This window comes from Lissotriton helveticus, chromosome 6, assembly GCF_964261635.1.
Source record: "Lissotriton helveticus chromosome 6, aLisHel1.1, whole genome shotgun sequence".
NCBI classification, from domain to species: Eukaryota; Metazoa; Chordata; class Amphibia; order Caudata; family Salamandridae; genus Lissotriton; species Lissotriton helveticus.
Genome location: NC_136067.1, coordinates 1832577160 through 1832603086, shown reverse-complemented (window position 1 = coordinate 1832603086; position 25927 = coordinate 1832577160). Strand labels below are relative to the sequence as shown.

Sequence of the window (25927 nt, the reverse complement as noted above, 5' to 3'; positions counted from 1 at the left end):
TTCATGAAACATCAAGTTTATATACTGGACCCCTTTAATGTTTCAGTGGACTCATATATCCCTTTTGGCCAAAATTAAGCCTAATGTCATCAGACTTGACTGCATGCATTTCTTCTATTGGCAAAGGTGTAGACCCAGCATACAATGTTTAATCTCCAACGTAATCATATTACCTACTGCGATCTGTAGTACATAAACTATATTTTACTACATTTGTATGGTCCAGCATAACCAAGTTAAGTTGAGTAAATCATCTGATTTAAATCTAATGCGATAAGGGGAAACAGGTGTGGTATTTTTTGCAATATTATATGAATAGGGTAAGTTACATGAAGATATTTAAAGAGGGTGAGGTTACTGTGTTACTCAATGCTCTCTGAACAAATTCTATTTTTCTGTTCCAGTCATCATCCATAAGCAGAGTACCAAATCCATGCCACATTTCATACAATGAGGACAGCAGCAAGCCCCCCATGGTTAATGCCAGTGTATCCAATAGGGTGCAGTCTAACAGTGAGCCATTCCAATTTTTGTATGTGTTGCCCTGGACAGTTTGGCATAAAGAATGAAGTGCCCCACTCGCAGCCCGAGCTGCATCCTGGATTCTTCAAATATGTATAAAGTGTCCTCCACATTCAAGTCTCCCATTATTTTGTCGCCATTATCAATCCATCTCTCCGGTTTAGCCTTCAGCTATACGTTGGGGAACTCCTGGGGTCCCCATAACAGGGCCAGGTTCACAAAGAGTGTCTTCTTTAGGATTACTATGGGCATCCAGATCCACAACAGTTACATGAGAGACATAGTAAAAAGCTTACAGCCCACCTCTATTACCGCGAGAAACAAGAACCTGCAGTCCATGTCTTCAAATAGTATATTCTCCGTTCTGTGGATTTCAGTCAGCCATTCCAGGGGATGTTGTCACTGAGATGTCAAGGATTAGTATTCCAAATCTGGCACTATTAGTCCTTTCAGTATTCAGCAAGGTCATACGGCAATTTCAAAGTGCCCTGGGATGTGCTCTAACCCATATAATGAATGTTATTATACTATCTAGTTTTCTGAACATTTTCCTTGGTATCCGGCAGAACAATGCCTTAAGAAACAAAAAAAACACCTGGCAACACATTCTTTATTAAAGCTACTCTGCCCACCATGGAAAGTGACAATTTCAACCAGAATGCCACAAGTCTTGTGTCTGAGCTAGCAGGGAATCCAAGTTTCATTTGATTTTTTTTCTAAAATGTAAAATTCATCAGTTTGCTATTGTAGTCTCAGATAAGTAAAGACAACCTTTCCATTGCGTGTCCACACCCCGAAAGAGAACAATCTTGACTTAGATCTATTAACATGCTGTTCATCTTCCTGTATTCATATAAGAACTGTAGCATATGAGGACTAGATACAACAGTTTCTCACGTACACCACAGTATAGCCAGCCTATTGCGACATACCATGTAGGGTGGTACCTAACTTAATCCCATATTGCATCAACTCCATCTCCAACCTGACTGGTTTTATCGCCAAACACAACAGAACATGACCAGAGACAACGGGCATTCCTGGTGGGTGCACTGCTCCAGGATACAGCTATCAGAAGTGATGTTACTGGTTCTGACTTGTGCTAGAGATTGTGAATACAGAAGACGTATCTACTGCAGGCTAGTGGGGGAAATTTCGCTTTTTAATCACCTGGAACATGAATTCCCATCCTATTGCATTAAACACCTTCTCATAGTCCAAAGAGGCTACTACACATTTTCTCTGTGTTATGTTTAGTATTTAGTGGAAGCGTTGATTAGGGGTCTGTAAGACTTGAAGTTCTCTGGGCCTTGTCCAGGTTTGGGATCACAGCAATTAAAGCATCTCTAGTAAACAGGGAGCCAGCCCCTCAACGTATTCAATACAGACCTCCTGCAGCTTAAACAGTAGCCCTCCAGCATATGCCTAGCAAAAAACTATAATGATTTTTTCTGGGCAGTGAGTTTTCCCACAATTCGAAGAGTTCGATGTGTTTCATGAATAAAACCAATATATCTGCTGTCAGCACAATGATATCTAGTAATGTGCCATATAGGTTAACAATGCACTAACTTTCAGAGTAATCTTGGACGTGCTAATTTACACTGGTCATAAAAATTATATGTAAAACTTACATACAGTATTTTACAAACTTTACATCGAAACGTAGATATGCATATGTACCGGAGCATAAGAAACCGATGAGGGGCACATCTCTCCAAATATGAATGAATGAAAATACATCTGCTGTCAGCATAGTGATCACGAAATTCTATGTCAGTCCACGGAGGCTCAGATTATGCTTCTCTTTACTTTACTGACATAAACAGCAGCCAATAAAAACTTTAAACTGGCATGACCCCGGAAGGACAACCCCCTCCAACAGTCTGCACCAATCACTATCCAGTCCAATGTATAATTGTCCATGTACACAATACGACCTCCTCTTTCTTTGCTGCTGCAGCAGCGAGTTAAGTGCCCTTCTGTTTTACTTCTTTTATTGGGGGTAATGTGTATAGGGCGGTGGTTGTTGTCGGCGCGCGCGCCAGTGATCTTGTGGTGTTGAGCGGATCTTCGCTCGTGATTTGAGATATTTGGTGAATTTTGTTAATAATATTATTTTTCAGATCTTGGCCCCGTTTTGTTATTTGTACCCGCGCGTGTGTTTTCTGCCTTCGGGCGCGCGAACCGAGGCATGCGGTGCGCTCGGTAGGGGGCGGTGGAGCAGGAGGAGGCAGATGCGAGACGCTCGCGCTCAGGAGGCAGTCGAGCCCGGCCCCACACGCGACGCGCATGCGCGAAGAGCCGGCTTTCGTTTTTCTCACGTTACCGGCTCATCGCGCGTCTTTAGACTGCATAAATCCTGGCCTCAGTGAACGCTGGACGGAGCGTATCCGGATTAGAGCATTGCTCTAGGGGAGTTTTCAGTGTGTGTTAAGGGGTCTCCTTCCACCTTGTATTCAGCCTCATTGACTGTAGTGTTTCGGTTTGCCAGTGTTTGTGTGTGTGTTAGAGGCACCCCTGGGCTACTCCCCCCCTTGAAGTTCCTCCACACCTCCCTGCTTTAGCGCTATGGCGTACTACGCCGAGGAGGATAACCAATGGGCAGAGTATGATGAGTATGAAGAATATGAGCCGCAAGAAGAGTATTTGGAGGAAAATTTGGTGGAGGCCCTGGATACCCATGTCCAAGGGTCAGTTAAAAGTGCGCTAGTCAAGGCTCTCAAGCCTTTTGCAAAACCCCTTCAGAATTATGGCAAAAGAAAGTTCAAATCAGCCAGTAAGGGCGGTACCTCTTCACAATCCTCAGCCCAGGTGTTGGCTCGGATGGCCAGGAATGTTCTGAAGGATCATGGCTCAATGGCGAACGACACGTCGGGGGATTCTTTCCCGACTCCACCGGATTCCTCTGATTCGGAGGTGGAATCAGTGGCTCCCAAAAAGAGATCTAGAAAGGTGAAGCACACCCATAAGGCGGACAATGGCCAGGTACCCAAGAACCTTCTATTTAACCCCAACAATATTGTGCATCCTAGGTCCACTGAATGGATACCGTGCCCGGAGGTGGCACAGTATGTGGGTAACAACCTGCGACAGGGTTTCGACAATGGGGTGAGGGCCACATTGCGATCTGAATGCCCTAGGCCATCCTTGACAGGGAAGGTAGCTGACACACCGGATTTGGACCCCACAATGGCGGCATTTATGCGAAAGTTTGCGAAGGATCCAAAGAAGGGGCTGGATAGAGCGTGGCGAGGTGTTCAGGACAAAATGTTAGATGTCACCGGACCTCTCACGATGATTCTAGACGCGCCAGTTATGGCTAAGGATAAAAATATGCCACTGGATGTGTCGGAGGTTCTGGAATGGGCACAACGTGCCATGTGTTTTTTAGGAAATGCTAATGTGGCAGTATCTACGGAGCGGAGGCGCTCTTTTCTTATGAGATTAGACTCCCAGCTGGCGGAGATGGCCCCTTCCGAACCTGGTCCCCTAGCTAATGGTATGCTTTTCGGAGACAAATTTGTCAAGGAAATGGGTAAATACGTTGCCACGTTCTCCGCACTGGACAAGGCGCAGTCCAACATCAAAAGGGTACTCCACAGTGGTGTTTTTGATAGGGCCGGACGCCCACGAGGTCGAGGGTCCGGCCGAGGTTATGCACAGACCTCTCGTGGAGCAGAGCAGAGAGGCAGAGGCAATCGACGCTCCAACTTCTACCCCTCCCGTGATAGAGGAGGTCGAAGCAAGGGGCAGAGAGGACACTATCGTGGACAACAGGCTACTTCAGGAGACTACTCCTATTCAGGTACGACTTCTATGTCCGTCAGAACATATGGTAGGGGGCAGACTGTCTCTTTTTCTCCACAGGTGGCGCCAACTCACGAACGACCCTTGGGTGTTACAAACAGTACAGGGTTTCCACATAGAGTTCTATGCCTCCCCGGTACAACGGCGGAGACCAGACCCATTATATTTTTCCCAAGCAGAGCAGAGTTTCATCGACGCAGAGATATGCTCTTTGCTCCAGAAAGGGGCGATAGTGGAATCCTCCCCACACGAGCTAGGCTTCATCAGCACCGTCTTTGTGGTCCCGAAAAAGAACCAAGGGTATCGACTGGTGTTGAACCTCAAAGAGTTCAATGGCTGGGTTGTGTATCGACACTTCAAAATGGAAGGGATACACCTCCTGCGCGATATACTATTGGCACAGGATTGGATGGTGCGTCTGGACTTAAAGGACGCCTACTTAGCAGTGGCCGTTTACCCTCCGCACAGGCGGTTCCTACAGTTTCAGTGGCACGACCGGTGGTTCGAGTTTTCCACCATGCCCTTTGGACTGTCATCCGCCCCATGGTGTTTCACCAAGCTGATGAAACCCGTCGTGCAGAGGTTGAGGGAACGGGGCGTTCGCCTCATTATTTACCTCGACGACATCTTGATTTTAGGTCAGTCTCCGGAGGTGGTATCACTCCATCTGTCGTGGACGATCCACCTCCTTCAGGACTTGGGATTCCTCCTGAATATACAGAAGTCAATCTTGCAACCTTCTCAGGTGATGGAGTTCCTGGGTTTCCAGGTGGACTCGGTGAAAGCCCAGTTACTCTTGCCCCTCAAGAAGAGGGTGGCGGTGAGGAAGGAGTTGAGGAGAGCGCTTGCCTCTCTGACAATCTCCTTGAGGACTTTGGCACGCCTGGTAGGGCTTCGGGCTTCTTCGATCCAGGCGATCTTTCCGGGTCCCTTACATTACAGGGCCCTACAGCGTTTGAAGGCCTTGCATTTACGCAAGGGCCTGACCTATGCCCAGCAAGTTTCCCTTTCTGCGGAGGCTCGTACGGAGATAAACTGGTGGTTAGAGCATATGGATGCGTGGAACGGCAGGGCCATTTTTGCAGCCACCCCGGAGGTGGTGATAGAGTCGGATGCCAGCCGTTGGGGCTGGGGAGCCCGTTGCGGCTCAGTGGAGACCGGGGGCCGGTGGTCCCGCGAAGAGCTGAGTCTCCACATCAACTGTCTGGAACTCCTGGCGGGTTCTTTTGCGATCCGCACTCTGTCTCCTCAGAAAGTTTCGTGTTGTATTCTCCTTCGCATGGACAATGTGTCCGCGGTACGTTACATAAATCGCCTGGGAGGCACCAAGTCACGTCTCCTGGCGGAGATAGCCAAGGACTTTTGGCATTATTGCCTGGCCCATCAGATTTCGGTGACGGCGGAGTATATACCGGGGTCCGCCAATGTGACGGCGGATTGGAACTCTCGATATTTGAGAAATGCCAGCGATTGGAGGTTGCACCCCCGGATCTTCAAGGCGGTGGACCGCAAATGGGGTCCGTGTGTGGTGGATCTGTTTGCCTCGCGGCTCAACAGGCAAGTGCCCCAGTTTTACAGTTGGCGGCCGGATCCGTTGGCGATCAGCTCAGACGCCTTTCTTCAGTCGTGGACGACGGGCATTCTATATGCGTTTCCTCCATTTATCATGATCCCGAGAGTTCTGGCTCAGGTTCGGAGGCAGAAGGCGGAGGTGATCTTGATCTCCCCGTGTTGGAAGGCACAAGCTTGGTTTCCGGGGGCGATGAGTCTCGCCTGTGCATCGCCGGTGCGGATCTCATCGTTTCCGGACCTTCTGACGGACCCGGTGGGTCTTTGCCATCCGTTGGTCCTTCAAGGGCAGTTGTCTCTTATGGCGTGGAGACTTTCCGGCGCCGTTGGCACGTGCCGGGAGTTTCGCAAGACGCTCTCTTTTTCTTGTCTCAGGCATGGGCACCTTCCACTCACAAGCGGTATGAGTCAGCTTGGAGACGATGGGTTGGTTGGTGTAACGAACGGCAGGGAGATCCGGTGGGATCCGATATCACTGTGATAGTGAATTTTCTATCGGAATTGGCGAGGTCAGGAATGGCTTACAGATCGGTGAATAATTTCCGGTCGGCTATTTCGGCGGGACATCCGCATGTTGAGGGTAAACCTGTGGGGGAACATCCCCTGGTATGCAAAGTAGTTAGGGGGATCCGCTTGGTGAATCCCCCTCAACCCAGGTACACTGAACTTTGGGACGTTTCAGTGGTCCTGCGCTTTTTGACGGCCTGGCCGGCTAATGAGGGACTATCTCGCAAACAGCTCTCAGCGAAGCTTACAATTTTGCTCTGTTTGATCTCGTGCAGGCGAGTGTCAGATATTCGGGCCTTGGATTTGGCAGGTAGAGTATTCACTCCCTCGGGAGTTTCTTTTACGATTTCTAAACGTACGAAGACTCATACGAAATGTATTGCTTATCCTGCTTTTCCTCATCATAGTAAATTGTGTGTAGTTCAATGTCTTAAGGTATATGAGGATTGTACTAGAGAGTTTAGGACTGGTTTTGGTCAATTGTTGATTTCCTTGCAGAGACCTTTCCGCCCAGTCGCCTGTGCGACTCTGGCCAGGTGGGTTACCTGGTTGCTGGACCTTGCTGGTATTGACACCTCTAAATTTGGGGCTCATTCTGTGAGGGGCGCTATGGCCTCTAAGTCATTTGGAGCTGGTTCTCGGCTTCAGGATATTATGACGGCGGCAGATTGGTCATCTGAATCCACTTTCAAGACGTTTTATCATAAGCCTATTGTGGATGTAGCCTCTGTGGTGGTGGAGAAACTTTAAACTAGCATAATCTGAGCCTCCGTGGACTGACATAGAATGAAAAATTGTCTAGCAGACGCGACAAAGAATTTTCAATTCTATTAAGGACACGGAGGCGAGGATTATCCCACCCGGGCTTGCAGAACTGTGATTTCATGCATTATTGGATTATTCTGTGCTGTATTGTGCCCACCCAAATGTTTATGATGGCTTGCTTGTATTTCCAGTTTGGGGAATAGCCATTACGACGTATATTCTTGTTTCAGGTGATCAACAGAAGCAGACTTGAGACGACCAGCCTATGATCTGGGAATGTTTGCAGTTGGTGACTTCCTCGACGTTGGATGCGATAGTTGCCACGTTGGCCTCCGGTCTCGTTGGACGGATGATGTATTCGCAAAGAAAGAGGAGGTCGTATTGTGTACATGGACAATTATACATTGGACTGGATAGTGATTGGTGCAGACTGTTGGAGGGGGTTGTCCTTCCGGGGTCATGCCAGTTTAAAGTTTTTATTGGCTGCTGTTTATGTCAGTAAAGTAAAGAGAAGCATAATCCTCGCCTCCGTGTCCTTAATAGAATTGAAAATTCTTTGTCGCGTCTGCTAGACAATTTTTCACTCTCCATAGAAGTGAACAATTTGTAAACATTCGGATTAATAATGGAGCATTATAAACAATGGATACAAAAATCATGTTGCACAACAAACATCATGCTAGTCATACTGATCAGATGTAAAACTGACATACAGTTCTTTGGAACTTTACATTGAAACATAAGTGTACATATATAAGGAAGCATAAGACACAGATGATGGGCTAACCATTACTAAAACGAGCCGCTTGTCTATTGATTTCTTCAAATATGTTAAGGCCATGATTCACAGTATCCAATGCATGTCTCCATTTGCATTCCTTTAAACTTAAAATAGACGAAAAATGGTCACACCTGGGACTGCGGATTAGCCTCTTAAGGACCCACCACCTAAGGCTATATGATTGGTGCTCCATGGTTTGGAAATGCTCAATCAAAGATGCTTATCCGACTGCAATGTTGGAGGATCCTTGCATGTACCTTTTGACATGTCTGCCCTATGTACAATTTCCCAAAGGGGCATTCTATTGCATAGACCACAACAGAGTTGTTGCAGTTTGTGTGGTGCCTCAATGTGTACTTATGGTTCAAGAGGTTAAAGGATTTTATCTTCATTGTAAATGTACAGGCCTTAAGTGTACTGGCTTTAAAGGGTCTGCACTTTTAGTGTCCTAGCAATGGTGGTGAACTCAGTCGCGTTCTCAAATCGGGGGCACGTGGGGTTCTTAAGACGAGAGCTAACAACATAGGCCCTAATTATGATGTCTGGCTGGAAGTCATCCAACAGCTCGTCGGAGGCTTTCTGCCTGACATCATGGGTTTCTATCTTACTGCCATATTACGATACTGGCGGTCAGAGGGAAACCCGCAGGGGAATTCTGCTCTGCTTCCAACGGCTGTGGGTGAAGTAGTAATCCCAAATTGACAGAGAAGCCAGCCTCTGCTCTGCCTTCGGGATTATGATGTCGCTTTCTGCCTGCCTTTTCATGCGGTTTGCCTGCCATGAAAAGGTAGGCAGAACGTTTCTTTGAGGACATCTAGCAGGGCCCCCTTCCTTCCTGGCCCTCCACTACGGGGCCTGAGGTGAATCTATGCTGCTCCCCTAAACATCCCTGCACCATGTGGCAGGCACTGCATGGTGCCTGCCACAGTGCAGGGATGTTTGAAAACATAGATTTTTCTGTTGAAGCCTGTGCTGCGGCCCTTTTCTGACCGCTGCACAAGTTGCAATAGGAAAATGGATGTTTGCGACCACCCCATAGGGTGGTTGCATCCTAATGATGCAGGTGGAACTGCAGACTAATAGTCGGGTGGTTCCTTTCCGCTGTGGTGTTGGGCAGACGCTTCTCCAACCGATATCATAATCAGGCCCATAGTCTCTGGCATTCCTTCCCCTGCTGCATCCGCCAAAGGAAAAAAAAAAAATATATATATATATATATATATATACACACACACAAGAGAGAAACCATCACAGGGATGGGTATTTAGTAGGGGTGAAGTACACAAGGGGGAGAACTAGAAAACACATGAATACTCCTGCAGTGCTAAAAAAAGGAAAAAAGCAGTTCCCTAAAAGTGAACAATAGAAGAATACAAGTCAGCCAATCAAAAGGATGGTAAAGAGGGTTTGGTCCAGGGGAGGGACAAACATAAGAACAAGGAAGAAGAAGGAAAGCCACTGAATAAGAAGCAAGCATATCAAAGAGAAAATAAAGTCAACTAATTTAAACAGTGGGCAGGCTCTAAGCCCAATTTCAGTTCTTGGTACAGACCACAAAATGTATTTTGCAACCTGACAGCTAAAAGGTGAAAAAGAGCAGAAGATAAATAGGAGTGCAGATGAGATAAATAGCTAGTATTTAAAGTTAAAATAAAACGTAAATAGAACTTTAAAAACATGATTTGAGCAAGATCTGCAACTGTACAGAAAGAGTTATTTTGTGTTTAGTCATGTGATCAAGTGCATTGGCTTTGTGTAGTTACTTAAGGTGAAGGGAGCAAATGGGTAAATTATTCAAACTCATTGCCTCATGCTGTGGATGTTAGAAGAAACCTTTGAGTGATAGTTTTACAGACCTGGGGAATACATGCCAAAATGGGGGGGGGGGGGGTGATAGAGTGAGATCTGGAGAAAAATTATCAGAGGAATTAATTTTCCCCATAGACGAGCAATTGAAGTGAAGGAAATTTTAGAGTGAAGAAAGATCGAATAAAGCAATTTTTGGCTTTAAGAATCAAAAGTCTCCCGACTGAATCAGGCGTGCTGGCATGTAGGCAATGGGTGAAGCCTGTTGACCACAAGTCTGTCTTGGTGTTAATATTATGTATGATTTTTTTTTAACCAAAACTACAGCCTCGAAAAGCTGTGAAATCTAGGATTTATCTCTTCTCAAATATAAAACAGGAAACACGTACATCAATTTAAAGTATTTGAGAGTTGACTAAATGATTAGTGTTTTGTCATGCTATAAAAGCATGCTGGGGGTTTTACACAAAGTATGTTTGCTACTAGATTTTGGCCCTTCAAGAATAACAAAATGTAAATAAATGACCGGTATTTTTATGAGAAAGGTGACAACTCCGACTGCAACAATGGGTACTATTGGAACCACAGTCCTCGGTTGCGCTTTTGAACAAATCTAGCTGTGGATTTAAGAGAAACTGTACACATTACGCACTGCAAGCCACTCACCAGTGACACCAGGATTTCCCCTCAGGGGTTCGTTAACATTCCTTTGAACGTCTACCGTCGAGAATCACCGCAAGTAAGGGCACAGTTTAGACAGCTAGGCGCTTCCATCCTATCGCTTGCTCGGAGACATATTCCATTCGTTGTGGAAAAGTGTAATAACGCTGGATTCGTGGAGATCAATCCGGTCGTCGGACTGGCTAGGAGGACTCTCGTCATTCATTGGCAGTTACGTTTTGACAAAGTAACGCGGTTAGTTATTGGTTGAGGTGTGAACGTGCCTGCTGCTGATCACTTTGAGGTTACTTCTGCACCGAATTTGCTTGTTTCACGTTGCTTCCGTGAGCTCGCCCGGCCTCATATTCTAAATCAGTGATTTTCTCGCTATTTATTGGCAGAAAAAAAGATATTGGTGATCGGTGCTGGTTCTGGTGTGTGCGCTCTTTTCCAAGGGCATATCAGAGAGGACGACTGATCCGCTGCCGAGAACCACCCGGTTTGTACCTGTCACTCTCCACTGACCCTTCGTCCAACCTCTGGAGCACGGCAGCCTTTGCCTTCCGCTTTCGACTGTCTTCTGTGTGTGTATACAGCTCCTTCCGATTCATCCACTGACCGCTCCGGTTTTTACGGCCCCGTGGAGGACGGTGAGTGAGTGTGCGGTGTGCTCCCTCCTCCTCGGTTCTTTAAAGTGGATACACTTACCCGGTGTCTGTCAGTTTTTCAAAACAATCCTTTAATAAGCATTGGATATCGATGGAAGTTATATTTTTAGGAATTTCTGCTTATTTTTAGCTGACTCTATTTCTTGGGTAGTGAAGGGATAAAGCTTTGCCATGGCCTAGAGCTTGTTCCATTAAACAACTTTATTTTTAACCATTCTTCAGATTTATTTATGGTTTACCTACTATTTCGAGCATTCCATCTTTCCCTGTTACCCTAAGAGTAGTAAGTTGGAGAGGAGGTGGTAAAATGTGGAGAGGAATGTAACATTATTGTAGCCTTTTGGTTCTCCTGTTCAAATAATCCAGTACTTGTGTATATTTAGGTGGTCAAACAAGGTGTTTCTGTCCTCTTTTGAGATCACATCCCAAATGTCTGTTCGTTGGAGAAAGGTTACCATAGTATTTTTTAACTGAGAAGCATAAATGTATTTAATTTGTGTTTTATTGGAAATTGTTCTAACAATTTACTTAAACTGATAGCCATGAATGAAACAGCAACATGACAAAAAATAGGTTGGAATCAATTAATCAATAGAGGGGCTAATCATCGAGAGGGGATCCGGACGCTGGGACAGGTATTAGTCGAAAAGCCAGGTCTTGAATTTCTTCCTGAAGTGGGTCAGCAAGGGTGCTATGGGAAGGGAGTACCATGCTTTGGTGGCGAGGTGGAAAAAGGAATGTCCTCTGAAACGGTAGCAGCGGATACGTGGTATGAGGGCGAGGTGTGCAGAGCGGAGATTCCTGGTTGGCTGGTGGAAATGCAGGAAGTGAGTGGAACTTGTAGGCTTGTCGTGGAGGGCTTTGTAGGCATGGGTCAGAAGTTTGAAATGACATCTCTTCTGGACAGGGAGCCAGTGGAGATCCCGTAAGGTGCTGGGTGATTTGTGCCCACTTGGGCAGGTTGAGGATCAGTCTGGCTGCTGCGTTCTGGATCCCCTGGAGTCTATGTATGAGTTTAGTGGTGGTGCCTGCATAGAGTGCGTTGCCATAGTCTAGTCGGCTGGTGATGAGGCATGTGTCACTGTTTTCCTGGTGCTGATCGACAGCCACCCAGTGGTGGCCAGTAGGGAACGGAGGCGGTGGGATGTGGTGGTGGGGTTAGGGGGTAGAAAGTAAAAAATAAAAATAAAAAAAAAGAAATAATTAAGAAAACATACCTACTGGTCGTGTTACCCCAGCCGCCGCCTCTCCTTGTCAATCGGGAAGCAGTCGGGCTCCCTAAGCCAATGACAATGCAACGTTCCCCAAAGCCAATCACAATGGTGCAGTGCAGCATTGTGATTGGTCTGACCGCCGTAGTTTGGCACTCACACGTAACAGAAAACCTGTGCATGTTCCCCTCCAGGCTGTATAATGCAGCCTAGTGGGGAACATGCAAAGTGCGCATAAATGTTTGGCCGACCCAAGACGGCCAGTCAAACATTCATGCGCACTTTGAGTGTGCTCAACACTACCTTCCCTGGCCCCTGCTGTGACCAGCCTTGCCCCTCCCCGCACCTAGGAACAGAAAAATAAAATATCGTTTCGTCATCATTTTATTTTTCCTCTGCGCTGCTCTTAAGGCAGTGTGGGGACGTTCCTCCGCCTTAGCAGGGGAGCCGCACCTGCACCCACCCAAAGACTTTGTGGAGCATGCAGATTTTGTGAAAACAGGCTGCGGAAATGGCTTTGATCTGACCCTTCATGGAGAGTTCACTGTCCATGATTATACCGAGGTTGCGACCATGGTCTTTTGGTGTGGGGTTTGACCCGAGGTCCGCCATCCACCAGGTGTCGTCACTGAGGGTGGTGTGTCTGCCAGAGATCATAACTTCAGTTTTTTCCATGTTGAGCTTCAGGATGTCTCTCATCCATGTTGAGGCATTCTTCATAGAGTTGTGGAAGTTGGTCTTCGGCGTGGTGTGGGCAGTGAGAGCGAGAGGACTAGCTCTGTATCATCAGTGTAGGAGATGATGTTGTGCAATCTGACAATGTCTGCGAGTGATGTCATGTAGATGTTGAAGAGGGTTGGACTGAAGGTTGAGCTTTGGGGTACGCTGCAGATGATGTGCTTGGTTTGGGAGGTGAAGTGAGGGAGGCGGACTCTCTGGGTGAGTCCTGTGAGGAAGTATGACATCCATCTGAGCGCCTCGTCTGTAAATCCAATCTGGCGTAGTCGATCGATGACTTTGTGGTGGGAGGCAGTGTTGAAAGCAGCGGTAGGTCTAGGAGGATAAGGGTGGCTGGTTCTACTCTGTCGAGTAGGGCGCAAATGTAATCTGTTGCGGCAAGCAGGGCTGTCTCGGTGCAGTGGCTGGCTCTGAAGCCTGATTGGGATGAGTCCAGCAGGTTGTTTCTCTCCATGTATTCATGACTTGGAGGTTGATGGCCTTCTCCGGGACTTTGGCAGGGAACAGGAGCAGAGATGGGACAGTAGTTCGGAAGCTCGCTGGGGTCTGCCAAAGATTTTTTAATGAGGGGTCTAACCTCCGCATGGTTCCATGCATCAGCAAAGGTGGCTGTGGTTATAGAGGCGTTGAGGATCGTGGTGAGCTGGGGGCTGATCTTGTCTTTTGCGAAGTTGAAGAGTTGATGGGGACATGAGTCGGTGGGTGATACTGAGTGGCTTGAGTTCATAAGAGTAGTTGTGTTTGGTGTGCTGAGTTATTCCCATTCGGTGAGCGGGTGGTCGGTGGTTGTGGTCAGAGGGTTGGGGATCGAAGTTTCTACAAACGGTTGCTATCTTGTTGTGGAAGTGGTCGGCAAGAATGTCGCAAAGCTCCTGTGAGGAGGGGATCGAGTTTTCTGTGGGCAGGTTAACTCTCTGACAATGGTGAAGAATCCCTTGGTTTGGTTGGCGCTGGTCTCGTTCCGCTGGCTCAGGGACTCTTTTTTTGCGACTTTGAGTCATTTGTAGGTGGCTTGGTCGGTGTGGTTTCTGCTGGTGCGCCATCTTCTTTCCAGTTGTTTGCACATGTGCTTCGACGTGCTGAGTTCCAGTGTGTACCAGCTGGCTCATTTGGTGGCTCGAGCGACTCGTTTGATGGCGATGGTGATCCAGGCGTTGAAGTTCTCTAATGTCTGGTCCAGGTTGATGGCAATGTTGAACTGTGCAGTGCTGAGGGCGTCGGTCCACTGTTGCTGAGTGACTGTGGTCCAGCTGTGGTAGGGGGCGCTCTGGCAGTTGGGGCAATGTGGAGGGGTCGGCAAGGGTGAAGTGTACGATGGTGTGGTCCCACCAGGTGAGTTCCGAGGTGTGGCTGTATCTGATTCTGTTACTTGCCATGAAAATGGGTCCAGCATGTGTGCTGATTTGTGCATGGGGTCTGTAACCAGCTGCTTGAGGCCGATGTTGTCCCATTTATCCAGGAGATCGATGGAGTTTGTGTCGGTGGAGTCGTCCAGGGTGAAGTTGAGGTCTCTCAGGAAGACTTATTTTTCGGATTCGACAGGAAGCGGGGTAATGAATTCAGCAATGGCATCTCTGAGGCCGGTTCGTGGTCCTGGTGGTCTGTATGCAAGGGTGTCTCTGTTTTTTTTTTAGCTGTATGTAGGGAGCTGGAAGTTCATCTGTTTCATGATCGGCGTGTTATTGCCATCCGTGATGGTGCAGGTGATTGATTGCTTGTGTACGATGACGATGTCACCCCTGTGTCTGTTGATGCGGTCGCGGTGTTTCATCTTATCGCCACTTAGTGTTGACTGGTGCCAATGGGTTGAGCCAGTTCTCCGTAGTGAAGGTTGCATGCATCAGGGGTGAGGGTGGAGGTGTTCCAGACTTTGGTGGCATGTTTGCGGACTGATCTGGTGTTGATCAGAAGGCAGCTGAGTTGTTTTGGGGTGGGGGGAGTCAGCATCCGGGCTGGTGTGGTGCTGGTTGTTGTGGTATTGGTTGGTGCTAGGGTGTTGGTGAACCAGCAGCAGAGGTAGGTGAACGGTCCCGGTGTGGAGCGAGGCGATGTGCGGCGGTACATGTTGGTCTGGGCTCCAGGATATGGAGGTCTGCAGCGGAGTACTTGTGGGGGTCCTGAGTGTTCCTGGCACTGGGCACGGACGGGTGCAGACTGGCTTGCAGTTGGTGCGCATTTGGCTCGCCAGCCTCGTGCTGTGGCCTCCATTAAGAAGGTCCGGGGAGGGGCACTGAGAAGGGGGGAAGCTAGTGGCAGTAATCAGGAAGAAAAAAAGAGCAGGCTATCACTGGGAACAGGAATCTGGGGCAGAAGGATCTATGGGCTGAAGAGGCTGAGAGCTGGCTGACCAGGCTTGCTCACAGGAGCAGCCTAGCAGCAGTCAGGCAGGCTGCGGAATAGCGGCATGAACAGCTTACGTGTAGTAGGGAGACCTGGATGGGACCTGCTTTGAGAGTGAGACAAGTGTTTGTCTGTATTCTCTCCTTGGCATGACACAGCTCTTTGCCATCTGAGCCCCTGATTCTAAGTTAGGCTAAACAGTGATCCCAGGTGTGAAACTGTCTGTCCATTATAACTGGCATGGTGTTCTACACCTATTCATCTAGAGTGACACAATTGGATCCAATTTTACTGGCCAAAAATCAGGAAGCTTGAGCTGCATGCTCTCCACTACTAGCCCATAGTCCCCACTGTGCCCTGACGTTCTCCCCACCCCAACTACCGCCCTGCCTCTCTGCTACCATGCTACTGAGAGCAGGTGATAAAATGGAAGCTTATTTGTTTTGGGAGTGGAGACACTGCATGCCAATTCTGACTTAGTAAATCTGGATATGCATGGTATTCCTCAATTCAGGGAAAATACTTCCTTTCCTCCCAGTTCCTTACCCAAAGTCCTGCCTCGAGGACCCCAGGACTTGTATGACTAATTAATGACATAACCATGAAAGTGAAGCTCTGGTTCACGTATTCTTCACAGACTTCCATTGCAACGCATGCCCTATCTACACGGGGTGCTGCTTGCATTCCCTTGGGTTAAAGGGTAAATAAGAGAAAAGTGTGTGGAACCATACCCCAGTGTTACCCATGTAGATGATTCTGAAAGTTAAGTTGTACTAAGTGTGTTCTACTGGTCGAGCCCTTAATCCAATCACTTAATCGTGTAGTCCTTGTTTGGACCTTAAGGTTGGAAAGGTTATATTATGCCGTATGTTAATCCCTTAATCAATAGAGATTTTGAATTACAATAAAGGTTCTATTTCGTGTCTAACAATAATCAGACTTAGGATACTCCCATTCTTAACTATTGGTTTGTGCTTTCTTTTCTATTCGTTGTCACATGAATAGTTCTGGAGAAGGTTTAGTTTGCTCTGCTGAAACGATTTATTTTTAATGTAGTATTCTTTAAACAGTTATCAGTATTATTTTGTTTCATTATATGCAGTTTTTACAAGTACTTTAGACGACATGTCTTTCGCCTTTGTAATAGCATTTAGGTTTTAACACCTGATGGAATATGGTAAGCAATCAAGTCAGAAAGGATGGGAGAAATTGGCATGTTCTGTTCCGTCTGGGGTAGATATGTATGGGAAGATCTCCGAGGCATTTTTGGAGGGTCCAGTGGTCTGGTTGTGCATGAAATGTCTTCTCATCTTCAGATTCTCTTGGACTGTCAGCACACATGTGGGTGCCCAACTACTGAACTCATTTGTGGCTAGTAAACCTGCCTCAAATATGTTTAAATGTACCTGGCATATCAACCCCTGTGATATTACAGCAATGCACATCTCTGGTCTGGAAGATGACGCTATTTACACCTGCAAGTGGGTAGGGCCGTCTACTCCAAGCATTTGTTTGGAAAGCTTAGATAGACCGAATTGCCATAATTAAGCCTATGCTGGATAAAGACATTTACAATGACCACGTTGCGTGAAAATTATAGAAATGGAAACATTCTGAGTAGTTATTCATGTTGAAAGAAGCATACTCTTGTTATAGCTGTGATCTAGGATTCTATTGAAAGCTTACAATCCAGTATGATTCTGAAATTGTGGGTAGACGACACAGCCTCAGAGCATTTGCCCAAACTTAAGGGCCATAAAGACAGATGTCATCTGTTCCCTTCACTGAAGAGTGGGGGGATTTATTTTTCGTTTGTATTCAATTTAAGGAAGTTGGCTTTCATTAATGTTTAAAACGTTTCCAACTCTGAAGAGATATCAAAAGACTTTTCGGGGGAAGTACTGGGAATTCAGCAGACTAGATTTGTGTCATCAGCACAGAAATATGATTTTATGTGAAATTCCAGGAATAACAAGCATTGAAAATGCAATAGGTCTCGCCTTTGATTAAGTTAAAGCCATTTGCTTTGCTAATGGTATTGTATAGAAAAGCAAATGGCTTTAACTTAATGAAAGGCGAGACCTATTGCATTTTTAATGCTTGTTGTTTAAATCTCACCATTTTCGGTTCCCAAAAGCTAACACATGGTTTAGACAGACTCCAACATGTGAAAGGTGACTGTGGTGGCTTACCACTTAATAAAATAATCTTTCGGTTGCAATGATGCTAAATCACAGAACTAAGTGGCGTCTGGTGCGTAGATGACAAGGCTGTGCATGCTAAGTCTTGAAAGGTAGTTACAACATGAAATAACTGACCACAATGTTTTCACTTTCTGCTTTGCTAAAGAGTATCGCAGACAAGCACATCACAGGAGATGTGAAAAGTTAGGCATGAGCGCCGAATATTCGTTACAATGCTGCACAAACGCTCCTGCAGAAACATTGTTCCTTCTCAAATTTCATCTCGAGCGCAAACCATTTGCGTAGGTGCCCCACGCGCCGTCCTCCAGCTCACAAATCCCCTTGCAAGGCTTCTAGGCAGCCGCATGATTGGCTGAGGTGAGGGTTGTCGCGTGATCGCAGCCCTCGAGCAGGTCGGCCCGCCATGTGGTTGAAAGAGTGCGTTAAAGGTATATCACGGATTGAAAGTCCTTCTTTGAAATTGGCAGAAGTGTAAAATAAAACGGAGTAGGACTTATGCGCGCAAGCTTGTATGTGTAAGAGAGGGAGGATGACTAAAACAGAGAGGAAATGGAGGTGAGGAGGAGAGAGATATGGAGATTGAAAGAAATGAAGGGGGAGAGGAAAGAGGTTGAGAAGGGAGTCAGAGAAGGGAGGGAGAGGACAATGAGACCAAAAGGAGACGCTGGAAACTAGAAAGAAAACAATGAGAGAAAGGAGGAAATGGAGATAGAAAGAAAGATGACGATGACAGAAAAGAAGAGAAATAGGAGGCAGAGAGCGAGAAAAGCGAGAGAGACAGTGAAAAACAAGACGGAGGGCATTGCTGTGGGGAGGGGGGAGGAGAAATGCGACAGAAAGGAGGAAATGGAGATAGAAAGAAAGATGACGATGACAGAAAAGAAGAGAAATAGGAGGCAGAGAGCGAGAAAAGCGAGAGAGACAGTGAAAAACAAGACGGAGGGCATTGCTGTGGGGAGGGGGGAGGAGAAATGCGACACGGCCGCAGCAGGGGGCGGAGCGGGGAGAGCGGCGATGAGGGAGAGTGAATGGTGCGACGCAGCAGGGGCCTTTGAAGTGTGCTCCACTTCAAAGGTGTGGGAGGAGTGCGGCTCAGGCAGAGCGCACGCTGGGGGAAGCTTGTGGGGAGGAGCGGGAAGAGCTGCTGGGGAACAGATGGCTGGCGATTTGATGCTGTGCACGCGCATTTTAGGTCAATGCGCTTGCGCATTGACCTAAAAGCGCACGGGCACAGCATCAAATTGCCAGTTAGTTAAAGTCTGTTTAAGCCCCTATAGTCTCGCTCCGCTCAATGCGCATGCGCATTGACAGGTCGCGAGACCTAAAAATGCCAAAGGGGTGATCTGTTGATTGAATAGTAGTGGGGAAATAATAGCTCATTCTGTGACTCCGCATGGGAAGGATTTTCCTGTGGGAGGGCACTATCCAAGATGAATGGATTGGCATTAGTTTGATAGAAAGAAAGATAAGCCAGTTGTTATGGACACATAATGTCTTGGAAGGAAGGCACTATCTGTTATGGAATGTTTTTCTATCCGAACCCTGGATGGGGTCGTCGGGAGAACCAGATGATCTGCTGCCTAAAATCACCTCTTTACAGTCTGCTGTAGTGGTAGGTCTAAAGGAAGTAAAATACTTGTCTTCAGGCAGAAGATTATCTGTAGTAGAATCATTACAGGTGAGTGGGCTGAGATCCAGATACTGGCACATTCTTTGATTAGTCTCACTGAAGGAGCTGTTCATTTCTCCTCTAATAAAGTTTTCTTAATGTATTCTTTTCTTGTTTAGGAGATGGTGTAAAACATTTGCTCGAAGCACGTTTTTTATTTACTCTTTTAACTTGTTTATGGCAAAATGTATCTAATATAGCCTTTAAATTGTAGTAGAATGTATTAACTGTGCTTGAGTGGTTTGCGTTCTTCAGTTGCTGCAAATAAGCTAACCGAAAGTATTTGGGGAGATGGGAAAGATTCTCTATATTCTCTTCAATCCACAACCTTCTTTAAGAGTAAACAGTCAATTTTTAGGTTGAGCCTGAGCAGTGCATGCGCTGCTCTACGAGGCATGCTGTATTCGAGTATGTAATTACAGTTCAGCTCATATTTTTCATTGTCTTGTTTCATTGTCCTTTGTAAATGCTGGCTTCTGATTCATTAATAAGCTTATTATTCCCTTCTTAGTACCGCCTTGTATTCATTTGTAACCTTGCCCTTTTACTTCTGTTTGTTTAGTCTGTAAGCACTATTTTCTTTAATGAGTTTCTGGTACTGCACGCACGACATGCTTTCCAGCAACATTCAGCGCACCATGCCCGCTTTCCCTTTCAAAGCAGCCCAGGACAATCGCGGCCTTATCTTTGCAATGAAATAATGAATGCAATGAAATAAAACTCACATGTACGAGAGTTTGAGCTATTGGCATTATAAATAACAATAGCTTAAACTCTTCCAAATGCAAGACATATTGCTATGCAAATAATTTTTTTGATAAAAACCCATATGCAGCCCTTTCACTTTAATGTCAGCCATGCCCCTTTCTTTAGACGTGGCTTGTTTAAAGAAAGGGGAGTGGCCGACATTAACGTGAAAGTGCGTCATGGGGAGCTTTCCAAAAATTGCATTTGCAATTCATTAGGCCTCGCTTTTGCGAGAGTTTAAACTATTGGCATTGTCATTTACAATGCCAATACCTCAAACTCTCGTAAATGCGAGACCTATTGCATTGCAAATGCTTGTGTGTTTGTGGCGGCATCGGTTGATAATTCTGATCTCAGATCCTATCAAAGGCACTTGTTTATGGTCGCTGTGGGGGAGTGCAGCGTAGGGTCAGCTGCTTGGGACGAATGGGAAATCAAACAGGGGTGTCTCTTTTCCCTTCATGAGACCAAGGGGCTTCACCTTTTAATGTCAAAGATTGTCATCACTGGTACATTCCACCTACTGTGACATCCGTCGCGGTTATGTTGTGTACTGTATCTTTAATATGTCTTGCTTGCGAGCGTTCCATAGAATATGGAATGCGAGGTTGTGGGTTCTTGATGAGCTAGCATTACAGAGAAGCCAGCTACCTGTCAGGCTGCGTACCTGCTCTTTACTCTAAGAATAAATCCTATTTGAACTATATCAATTCGTGGTTTTGTGACATAACAAATGGCGACGATCGGGATCTGGATACCTCAGGCCACCGCATAATTTTTTTTTTGCTCTTGTGGCATTTTCTCAGGATTTGAGTGAGCAGAGACGCCGCAAATCGATCGTAAACGGAGGGATAGTTAGTGGGACAATTGCACGACGTGTTGAGAGGCATATGGAAGCTTCGTTCTGGTGAGCGCAACGTTTCTTTTAATAATTAAGGCCTTCTGTGTGTATGCAAAGCTGTTAGTCTTACCTTTTTGAAAGACGCCAGTCCAACGGCAGACTTGGAATCAGCTGATTGTGCACTGCTCTTGACCTGCTTCTGAAGCCACGTCAGTCCCAGTTGATCTTCTCCAATTCATTCCTTGCATCAGACGTTCAGCTACCTGTCAGGCTGCGTACCTGCTCTTTACTCTAAGAATAAATCCTATTTGAACTATATTCATTCGTGGTTTCATGACATAACAGTCGCGAGATCCCCTTTATAGCCTGAGGCATCCTTTATAGCCTGAGACGTCACTTATAAGAGGACCCATTCTCATGGATCTTTAACCTATAGATGTGGGACGAGCTCTCTTCTGAGTAAGAGACATCCTTGAGTGTATGCAGCCTTCTATGCGATGTGAGCTGAGAGTACTTAAGGGAAGAAATAAGTCTTTCTGACCTGGAAGGGCATTCATTTTAAGAGACATCTGTGTGAGTGAGTGGACTTAGTTGGTACACTAGAGACATAACTGTGAATAAATCCTCGCTGGTAGCCCCTCATAAATTGTCTTCAGTGTGAAAGCGCTGTACAGAGAACTGTCCTGCAGATCTCCCTACATTAGGTTTGAAGCGAGACCGCTCTCACAGCCGCTGTTGTGAGGTACTTCTCCTGAAGCAGGCCACATCTCGTAAGCAGCATCTCTTATTACAAGAGACCGCTCTTGCTGCATGTGTAATCTGACTAAGCAAGTGACCTGTGTCCTTCCTTTCAAGGATAGGCTGAACTGACACCCCAGTGGTATCTTTGTTTTTTTTTCTGAGATTCAAACAATTCGGACAGATAGTATAGTTGCATTTATTCCTCATGATATGGTTTAAATGACAACCTCTTGATGCCCTTTGTCTAGGTGAGTTCTTGTTGTTTTTTTCGCAGTCCCTTACGCAGGTGCCTGTCGTCCAATGGGGGCAGGGGAGATACCCGCTTGCCATCCAACAATAGCTCGCAGAAGACACTTTCTGGGCATCTAGCTGTTACTTTTGATACACTGTGCTGTACAGCATTCCTTAATGCACCATATCTTCATCTTCCACTGCCCGGCTTACATGCCTGCCATTCTGGACCTTCAGGATCTAATGACATGGGCATTCTAGCCTCGGTGAGGGAACGAGGGTTGCTTATGTGAGTGTCTAGCCGCGTTTGGAAGAATGGTGTTTACTGCATTCCCACTACTACTCTGGGAAGAAGGGTTTCTCTGGCTAGAGTCCACACGTGGACGCAACCGAGTGTCACTTTAGTTAGAATTTAGCAATTTGCTGATGAACAAGCAGTGCTTTGGTGAGTCAGTCCTTCCTAAAGGTCTGCAGGTGTTCTTTGGCTAAAGCCTGGTTCTAGTAGGAAAACAAGCATTTGCATTGCAATAGGTCTTGCATCTGTAAGAGTTTAAGTTATTGGCATTGTAAATGGCCATGCTTTAATTTATTTGTTTTAAAAACTAACACATAAAAAAAGGGATGGTCATTTACAATGCCAGTAGCTGAAACCCTGGCAAATGCGAGACCTACTGCATTGCAAATGCTTGTTAGGAGCTGTGGTCCATACTTGGAGTGGAGAAGTGTGGCTCAGGGGTTAGAGGCAGCAGACCCGGAAGCGGAGATCGGTCCTGGACCAGGGTTCAATTCCCCGCCTCGGCAGGGTCTTGGGCTAAAAATTCCACGGACTCGATAATTCTCGCCCCGGTGCCTCCTCGACTCACGGGTTCACACTCTGCGACTCTGGGCAATAGCTTGCTTAATCTCCACAACGGCCCCTCGCGGCGGGATGCCTGACTTTCACCTTGTGGATACCCTGCTATCTCACAGGGGAATACCAGGAAGGGTTCCCTAAGCAAGCGCCGGGACACCCACTGCGGGTAGCTGTGCGCTATATAAGCTCAACTACATTTACATTTACATTTACTTGTAAAAACATTGAGAAAAACATGACAGTGGTGAGACCATGTTAACTCTTACAAGGCAGTAAATCTAACTAGAGTGGCAAAAAATTGATCAACTTGTGCCCTGCTATATGGGGGCGTCTAAAAACATGCTGGGATGGAGTTAAGATGAGCATTGATTGAGGCAAGCAAGGTTCTAGAGCTTGATTTCTGGTGATTCTCACCCCCAGATGTTGAAATCAGTGTCTTCCTGAACCTCTCGGTGACCCACCTATTTGCAGAAAACAATCCATGTTTATTCACCTCCTCCTTCATCGAATGCTATCCCATCTCCTACATTATCTTCCAAGTGATAAAACCTCATGAGTAACAGAAACCAGTATTGTTTGTTCCCACAACTTCTCAACGGTTGATCAAGCTTACAATATCGTGTGATCATGTATGAGCTAATTAAAATATATATTTTTATATGTATCTGTATGCCTGTGCATGCCTAAATAGTTAAGATAGCAACATGATAGCTATGTTCTTTGTGACTAGAAAATTGCGTTCGTAACTTGTATTTTTTCTTTTTAGGGATCTGGAACAAAATGTTTCTCACCACAGTGCTTCTTAAGAAAGGAATTCCTGGTAAACAGTGGATTGGCAAATACAGACGACCGAGGCCAGTTACGTGGCAGATGGAGCGTGCAATGATTAGAAGATTAGAAATTGAAGCAGAGACTGAATATTGGATTAGTCGGCCATACATGACCAAGGAGCAGGAGCATGGACATGCTGCCGAACGTCGGCATGATAGATGGGAGGCCTTTAAAGTCGCCAAGAGGGTGGCTACTTTTCCTCCACACAAATTTGCAGAAGATCACTTAAACCATTTAAATATTAGTAAGAAGTGGACTGCTGCATAAATTACTTGAAACATGTCTGTATTTCTTTGGTGTTTATAATAAAAGTTCGAAATACTTTGCATGTTTGCTTTTATGACAAAATAGGAGAATAGCCGTTTGGCTCTAGTGCTGCAATTTCATTAGGATTGTGTTTTGCTTGTAAGCACGCACTAAAAAAAATCGGTTCTTTCTAACCAGTCTGCCACATACAACATATATAGAAGCAGTACTTTATCTTATTTCCCAGCACTGAGTACAACATAGGTAGCTTAGCTGACTGTGAAACTTAAATTTTGGAAAACATGAAGAATCCATATTACCAAATGAGCTTTTTCTCCTCTTGAAATAGAAACTTCACTGTGGGCCCATCATGTGTTCACAGAGAACTGTTTTATTTATTCATTTATTTTTAATGCAAGTATTTAAAAAAAAAAACACCGTTTAAGGGACGCATATCGCAGACATTTATCATTTTCTTAGCTTTTTTTTTTTTAACACTTACATTAATAACTGGATTAAAAAGCAATTGGCTTGTTCAGCTTTGCATTAATTTCCACAGTAAACAAGTAATGAAACAGGAAGAGATGCACAATCACCCCCGGATAGCTGTAAATGTTTTTTGTACACTGCGCAAGGATTCCACCACACTTCACTTTGACCCCTTTTAATTTCTTGCCTTAGGAACTAGTTTTAAAACGAATTTTACGTTCTATTCAATACTTTTTGTTGTATACATCGGATTAGTGGCCTTTTATGGGAGGTTTTATTAATTTCATTACTAACGCCTCCCCACAACCATTTCTTTGTTCGCATGCTTTTAAAGAAAAGTAACTTTCTGTGGAGGGGAAAACCCTTGACAATAATTATGCACTCTCCATGATTTGTCTTACAGACAGTCACATGTGAATACCATATTGATTAACAAGTAACTATACAGAAGACTGTAAGAGGATGGGAAAGCTATTAATACGTCTAAATGGGAAGTGCTGATGGAGCGCTCCAGATCTCTTCGAGAAGTGTGCCAGAGCCCAGCTAAAAAGAACTCCAGGAGGAAGTCTGGACTTGGAGGCAGTTGTTTCTGGTGTCATCCAATTCCCAGCCACTCACACCTCGAGGGGGCCCTTGTAGAAGGTGTGCATCTATTCCCAGTAAACGCCAAGGGTCTTGTCAAGAAAATCCTCGGCTAGACATATTTTTCTACAGAGGCATACATCTCTGAGCACCTTTGTGTGCAGGACCTAATAGTTGACAAAAAAAGTCAAGAGACTTGGGAGCGTCCAGTCTACTAAATAGGAGTGTGCAAAGACTTTTTCTGTACTGCCCACCAGCTGTCCTCAATGTGTGTATGTATGTGGTATTTCTGCACTGCAAACCTAGTCAAAAGACAGAAAGTCCAAGACAATCTTTAAATCAACGAATGGTAGGAGAGGTAGCTGGTTTGTAGACGGTTAATGTGTTGCGATGTATTATTCTTTAGCGAGGTGCATCTATAACACTTTCCTGTTTTGGAGCAGCTTTGGCGTGACCCTAATGGTTTCAGGGATGTTCTTCAAGATCCAGGTTGCTTAGATGTAAACGTCCTGCTGCCAAGCTTTATTCTTTTTTTTTTTCCCTCACCCTTCTTAGCCTGCTGTCTGATGGCGTCCTGGCTGTGGATGTGCCGAGAACTCTGATATGTGAACATGTCTGCAAAACAAGTGGAAGATGCTGGTTGTTATGACTTTGTAAATTATACATCTGTTTTTTTAGATTGGGTGTGATAGCAAGGGTTGCCAAAGGAGTTAGATGAGGATGTGGGTGATATGGTCATATGTCTTTAGGCTCTGGATGTGGTGTGCTGCTGCGTGTATGATGCCCTTAAGGGGTGCCAGTGTGGAGTCTGGAAGCCATGGAGCAAGAAATTACCATCATCCATATGTAAAAGTACGAGAGCTTGATCATCAGTTCTTTAGTTGCTTTCTAGAAGAAAACGTTTCTAAAGAATGTTCATGCAGCACTATTTGCGCTACACCCATTTCTTGAGAGAGGATCCAATCCAAAAAGGGAACTGGGTGACATGTAAGAGCTGTACACCAGCAAGGAGTACACCACCATACAGAACTCAAAGGATGTGGCCTAACGGCTAGAGCAGTCGACCTCGGAGCTGGGGAACAGGGACGCTCAACATTATGTGATTCTGGGCAAATA

The 25927-nt window shown here is 45.8% G+C and overlaps 2 protein-coding genes across 3 annotated transcripts in view; one reads left to right on the top strand and one right to left on the bottom strand.

The window, feature by feature from the left end:
• Positions 1-10568, bottom strand: part of LOC144763790 (uncharacterized) — a 95955-nt gene extending 85387 nt beyond the window's left edge. The window contains exon 1 of one of the 2 annotated variants that reach the window (XM_078649736.1): positions 10427-10568. The gene's annotated coding sequence lies outside the window, so the exon portion shown is untranslated. The remainder of the gene's footprint in view (positions 1-10426) is intronic. The other variant, XM_078649737.1, reaches the window with a different exon arrangement.
• A 371-nt stretch (positions 10569-10939) lies between these two features.
• Positions 10940-23818, top strand: MRPL57 (mitochondrial ribosomal protein L57). The gene is made up of 2 exons (XM_078649738.1): positions 10940-11070; positions 23430-23818. The coding sequence occupies exon 2, from the start codon at positions 23444-23446 to the stop codon at positions 23759-23761; it is 318 nt and encodes a 105-aa protein (XP_078505864.1). The 5' UTR covers positions 10940-11070; positions 23430-23443; the 3' UTR covers positions 23762-23818.
• The last annotated feature ends 2109 nt before the right edge of the window (positions 23819-25927 follow it).